Here is a 5,902-nt window from a genome sequence, read left to right as displayed (position 1 = left end):
GTTATGGCTCCCGTAATATTGTTACGCAAAATGAAAAGCATCAAAATGGATCATGTTTTAAATTCTACAGAAAAGGTAATTTATAATTCACAACAATAACAAAAAGTGTGCTTGCAGATTTTATTTAAATATAATTTCTATTTTCAGATCAGAATTTATTCTTTCAAAATCCGTTGATTTTATTAAAATCCGATAATTATTGGTAGAGTTATGTCCCCCAGAAAATAGTATACAATTGCGCAAATTTTGAAATTCTATGAAAGAATTTTTTGTTATTGTTGTGGGCCAAAATAACAAAACATTCCTTGCAAAATCTTTTTAAATTATTAATCTATTATAATTAATATTAATTAAGATAATCAGATATAGGAATAGGTGTTTACATGGCATAACAAAATAAGTAATTTATCATTTTTTTAAATACACAAATTTCGTATTCTTATCACATTCAACAAAGATATGCGAATATTTATCGATAGATTCACACCAATATCTACCTAAGGGAAATAATGATATAAAAACCCCTGTATGCTATTGGAAAAAGCATAGTTGTTTTCCGAACTTCTACCACCAAAATAAATCAAAATCAAAAAAAAAAAATGTTCAAATTAACCTTTGCTGTTTTGGCTGCTGTCCTTTTGGTCGGCCCCGCCTTGGGTGAGGTTTACAACCGCTGCTCTTTGGCCCGGGAAATGTACAAATTGGGTGTACCCAAGGATCAATTGGCCCGTTGGACCTGCATTGCCAAACATGAATCTGATTACAATACCAAAGCTGTCGGCTCTTTGAATTCGAATGGCTCCCGCGACTATGGTATCTTCCAGATTAATAACAAATACTGGTGTCAACCACCCAATGGTGCCTTCTCCTATGATGAATGTAAAATTAAGTGTGATAGCCTTTTGGTCGATAGCATTGAACCCTCCGTTAAGTGTGCCCAATTGGTGTTGAAACAACAAGGCTGGACTGCCTGGTCCACCTGGAAATACTGTGATGGTACTTTGCCCAGCATTGATGATTGTTTCTAAACTGGAAAAGTGTTGAATAAATTTTGAATAAATGAATGGAATTAAACGATATTTTTTTTAATGGGGTTAATTGTTTTCAATATAATTAAATACAAATATGGGATATGATATTTTGGGGAAGTATTTAAAATAACAATGCTTTTGGGGGTCTTGGAAAAAATTGCATCTCTGCAGGTCTAGGAAGATATATTCTTTAATAAATTGGATCTCTGGGGGTCTAGGAAATAGTATTATTTAATAAATCTGAGTTCTGCGGATTGGATCTCTGCAGGATTTGGAAAAACTATTCTTTAATAAATCTGAGCTCTGGAGGTCTTGGAAAAACTATTCTTTAATAAATCTGAGCTCTGGAGGTCTTGGAAAAACTATTCTTTAATAAATCTGTGCTCTGGAAGTCTTGGAAAAAAATATTTTTAATAAATCCACGCCTCTTGTGGTCTTTGAAAAATATTTTTAATAAATCCACGCCTCTTGTGGTCTTTGAAAAATATTCGTTAATAAATCCACGCCTCTTGTGGTCTTTGAAAAATAGTTTTTAATAAATCCACGCCTCTTGTGGTGTTTGAAAAATATTCTTTAATAAATCTACGATCTTGGAAAAAATATTATTTAATAAATCTGAGCTTTGCAGGTCTTGGAAAAAATATTATTTAATAAATCCACGCCCCTTGTGGTCTTGGGAAAAATATTCTTTAATAAATCTGTGCTCTGCAGGTCTTGGAAAAAATATTATTTAATAAATCTGAGCTCTGCAGGTCTTGAAAAAAATATTTTTTAATAAATCCACGCCTCTTGTGGTTTTTGAAAAATATTTTTTTGGGAAACTTGGCAAATAAACTATGCCTCTCTGAAGTCATTGTGCCTTGAACATAGACTAGAATTTAACATAACAATGTTTTCATGCTGGGCCGTGCACTGTTGGAAACTATGCTACACAAAAATTGATAAGCTAGTGGGAGTTTATTTATTGGGATTTTCCTCCCACCACCCACATAAAAACCAAAAAAAATACAAACGATAACAAAAATTACCCCAGTACCACCAAGCATAGCAATTTTTTCCTATAAAAATGCCTAAAAGCCAAAGAGCTACAACATAAACCCCTAGTCAGCAATCGGAAACAGCAACACATCACACATCAATCGATAAAAAATGATGTGGAAATTGCCAATAGCCTTCCTTTTAATTGCAGCCGCCATTGGCATGGCTCCCATTGCCGATGCAAGAATCTACGATCGCTGTTCATTGGCCAGAGAACTGCAAAATTTGGGTGTACCCCGTTATGAGCTGTCCAGCTGGATTTGTATTGCCGAACGGGAATCGACCTATAATAGTTATGCTGTTGGTCCGGCCAATTGGGATGGTTCCCATGATTATGGTATCTTTCAAATAAACGATAAATATTGGTGTGCACCACCCAGTGGCGCCTTCAGTCATAATTTGTGTAAAATCAACTGTAATGACCTGCTGTCGGATAGCATTGCTGCAGATTTACAATGTGCCCGCTTAATCCTAAGGGAGCAGGGTTGGAAGGCATGGTCGGTGTGGCAATATTGCAACAATGCATTGCCTTATATTGATGATTGTTTTTAAAATTGTATTTTAAAGAAAGAAATTGGAAATATTCAATTCAATAAATAATATGGGGTTTACACGAAACTTAAATATGCCCAAAAATACCGAATATTCTGGGGTACCTTTATATGCGGGCTGCTTAAGAAGTAAAAAGATATGGATAATTTTTAGTGTGGATATGGGAACTCTAAATATGAAATTACAAAAATCCGAACAATAGAGCTATTCGCAATATGGGGGCTATCCGCAAAAGTAGACCAATGTCGATCATTTTTTGTAGGTAGATTTATTACCCAATGGTAACTCAAAGTACAAAATTACAGCCAATTCGGTTGAAAAATCCCCAAAATTCCGAATAACGGAGTTACTGTTATATGAGGGCTATCCTTAAAAGTGGGCCGATATCTATAAATTTTAGTGAGGAGATTTGCTACCCAATAGACACTCAAAATACCAAATTACAGCCAATTCGGTTGAAAAACTTGCCAAACTCCCCAAAATTCGGAATAATAGAGTGTAGAAAAAAGTGCCAAAATTCCCCAAAAGACCGAATATTTGGGGGTACGGTTATATGGGAGCTATCCTCAAAAGTGGTCCGATATCGTAAATTTTTGATAGGAAGATTTGCTAGCCAATGGGAAACCATATTACATCCAATTCGGTTGAAAAACATGACAATAATCCCCAAAATCCAGAAAATTTTAGAGTATCGTCATGTGGAGGCTATCCTCAAAAGTGAACCGATATAGTAAATTTTTGGTAGGTAGATTTGCTGGCCAATGAGAACCCAAAAAAGTACCAAAATTCCCTATAATACAGAATATTTGGGGGTACTGTTATATGGGGGCTATCCTCAAAAGTAGACCGATGTCGATTTGGTAAGGAGATTTGCTACCCAATGGGAACTTAAATTATCAAGAACGTTTTTTTTAATATAAATATGTGAATATTTTCCATTTAAATTCGAATTGTTTATTAAAATAAACTAAAATTAAATACATACATGAAAAGTGTTTTGATAAATAAAATTAAAAAAATTATAATTCATTAATAACTTAAAAAAAACTAATCAAAAAGATAATCAGTCAAGACAATAAAAATATTGAATGTAAAAATCTATGTAAATTCAATTAAAATAAAAATTTTCCATTCTACTGAACCTCCACATAACCCTCTACCTTAAGCCAATCCAACAAACATAAATATGTGTCATCGAGAAATTCGATAAATAAATCCTCATGATGCGCGATTACCCTTACATCCAATGTTTGATTTAGCAGAGCAGCACACAACTTTTCAATGGCTGGCTTTTTCTGTTGTGCTGGCATTTGAATTTCCCTAACATTGGCTAGCCGACAGATAATCGCTTGAAATGGTATTTGAGCCATACCCGTATCACACTTTGCCAAATTCCTTAAATGTACCAACTGATGATTGCCATAGTCCACATAGAAGACCTTAAACATTTTATAATCATCATCATGGGATATTATTTTAGCCCGATACCAATTACCATCATCATAGCGGGCCAGAACCAATTCATAGATATGTGGTGGCCTTTCCAAACGTTTCCATGCCGGAATATCTTCATCATTCCAAATGAGCGGGGTGTTATTATGATGAACATCATTGATTTGACAATAAAATGAGGATATTTGGCCAATGTGGGTGGGTGTAATACTAATTATGGCATCTTTGGGATATACTACCATGGCGGTACGTGTATCAACAAATGAGGTGGCGGGTATTAGATCTTTGGTATAGCCTTCGGGATTCAGGGGTTGATGTTCCTGTTTACACGTTGAGCCCTTAAAGCAGGCGCCCGTTTTGGGATCATAGAAACGACACAGACGTTGCTCATCTTTGGGATTATAACCCATAACCGCGGTTAAGGCATTACTGGTACACAACAATGGATCATCGTAGAGAATTTGCAGTTCTTCGCGGGTAAGCTCCTTTGTTTTTTGAGTTTGTTCCTCTGCCGCCACCTTGGTTTGTTGGCGAAAGGGATTGGTTTCCGTTATTTGTAAATTTTGTAATTTGTTCGATGTATTTGTTATTGTTGCTTTTGTCTCATCATTTGTGCTGAATTCAACAATAAGTTTATTCTCCTTAATCTCAATTATTTTCAAATCACATTGTTGATATTCTAAATGTTTGAGTTTTTCTGGGAGCTTGGAGGAGTCTCGGGCCATTTGACATAATATACCCAATGCGGGTACATTTTGTTGTTCTTCATTGAGTTGATATTTAATATCATGCATTTTCATATTTTCAATTTCTCCAAAATCCAATAGATAGCAAGGGTATATCTGTTCTTCCAGATCTTGGTCATAGAGGATTTTCGGGGAACGCACAGCTCTCAAAATACGTTTGTCCAGTACCAAACCAAATACCTCATTGACCGGGGGTAGATGGTGGTATTGCCGCAAATCCAAGGCATGAGCTACTTCATTAATAATACCCACATATTTTGATTGAAAATCGAAAATATAAAATTCTAAATTTTCCACATCCTTAAGATAGGTTACAAAAGCTTTAATGGTTTGGCCAGGGGTATAAATAGTTGAGAGATTTTCTTGAGGATAAAGAAATTCTCCTTCTTCATCGGCATTAGTGTTGTTATTGTTGTTGCATATCTCCTCAGCCGGATATATCGATTTATTGTAATTTTGTATAAAATCTATGCGTTTCAATTCAGATTCCCTGTCTGATTTCGATATTTCGTATTTGGTATTACTATTTTCCACCACCACCTCCTCCTCCACCACCAACTCATCCTTGCGGTCATCTGGTTTAATTCCAAACATTTCCATCATTTTATGTTTGTCTTCGCCATGATTTAGCTGCAATTGCAAATTAAATTTTCTTGCCAAATTCATAACATTTGTTATACTCGTTAGGAAATTGTCATAGATCATCAACGCCAAACCACCACCTCGCTCAACTTCTGACCAATGGTTCTCCACCATTCGGACCATGTTCGAGCTGGATTGCAAATAGTGTTCCACATTCGTTTTTAATTGGAATAACTCTTGCCGGCACATTTTGTGTAGTTGTTGTAACTGATCCAGGCGCTCTTGCATATTTGTCGAGGTGTGTGACATGTTTTGTTTTATTATGTTATTTGTTTATTAGTTTAATTTATTTTAGAAATTAATTGCCGGCTTAGATACCAAAACTCCCCAAACAATCAAAAAATAATTCAGTGACCATTCACAATAACGTTACTCATGTTAACTTTGTCAGCTGTTGTTATTCTCTCTCTCTCCCTGTTTCATTGATTTCGTTGATGGCTC

The 5,902-nt window shown here is 35.3% G+C and overlaps 3 protein-coding genes across 3 annotated transcripts; 2 read left to right on the top strand and 1 right to left on the bottom strand.

Moving 5' to 3' along the window:
* Positions 1-597: 597 nt before the first annotated feature.
* Positions 598-1,043, top strand: LOC133336160 (lysozyme 2-like). Its single transcript, XM_061544456.1, has one exon. The coding sequence runs from the start codon at positions 600-602 to the stop codon at positions 1,026-1,028; it is 429 nt and encodes a 142-aa protein (XP_061400440.1). The 5' UTR covers positions 598-599; the 3' UTR covers positions 1,029-1,043.
* A 1,140-nt stretch (positions 1,044-2,183) lies between these two features.
* LOC133336157 (lysozyme 2-like) lies at positions 2,184-2,621 on the top strand. The gene has a single exon (XM_061544454.1). It carries the CDS (start codon positions 2,184-2,186, stop codon positions 2,619-2,621), a length of 438 nt encoding a protein of 145 aa, XP_061400438.1.
* Positions 2,622-3,754: 1,133 nt separating this feature from the next.
* On the bottom strand, positions 3,755-5,710 carry LOC133336156 (uncharacterized). The gene is made up of 2 exons (XM_061544453.1): positions 4,670-5,710; positions 3,755-4,591 (listed from the first exon to the last, which is right to left on the bottom strand). Exons 1-2 carry the CDS (start codon positions 5,708-5,710, stop codon positions 3,755-3,757), a joined length of 1,878 nt encoding a protein of 625 aa, XP_061400437.1.
* Between the last annotated feature and the right edge of the window lie 192 nt (positions 5,711-5,902).

The sequence above is a fragment of the Musca vetustissima genome, unplaced genomic scaffold (assembly GCF_032173495.1).
Source record: "Musca vetustissima isolate MV318-11 ecotype Yass unplaced genomic scaffold, APGP_CSIRO_Mvet_v1 utg22547, whole genome shotgun sequence".
NCBI classification, from domain to species: Eukaryota; Metazoa; Arthropoda; class Insecta; order Diptera; family Muscidae; genus Musca; species Musca vetustissima.
Note: the sequence above shows the minus strand (reverse complement) of the source record. Positions and strands in the feature narration are given on the sequence as shown.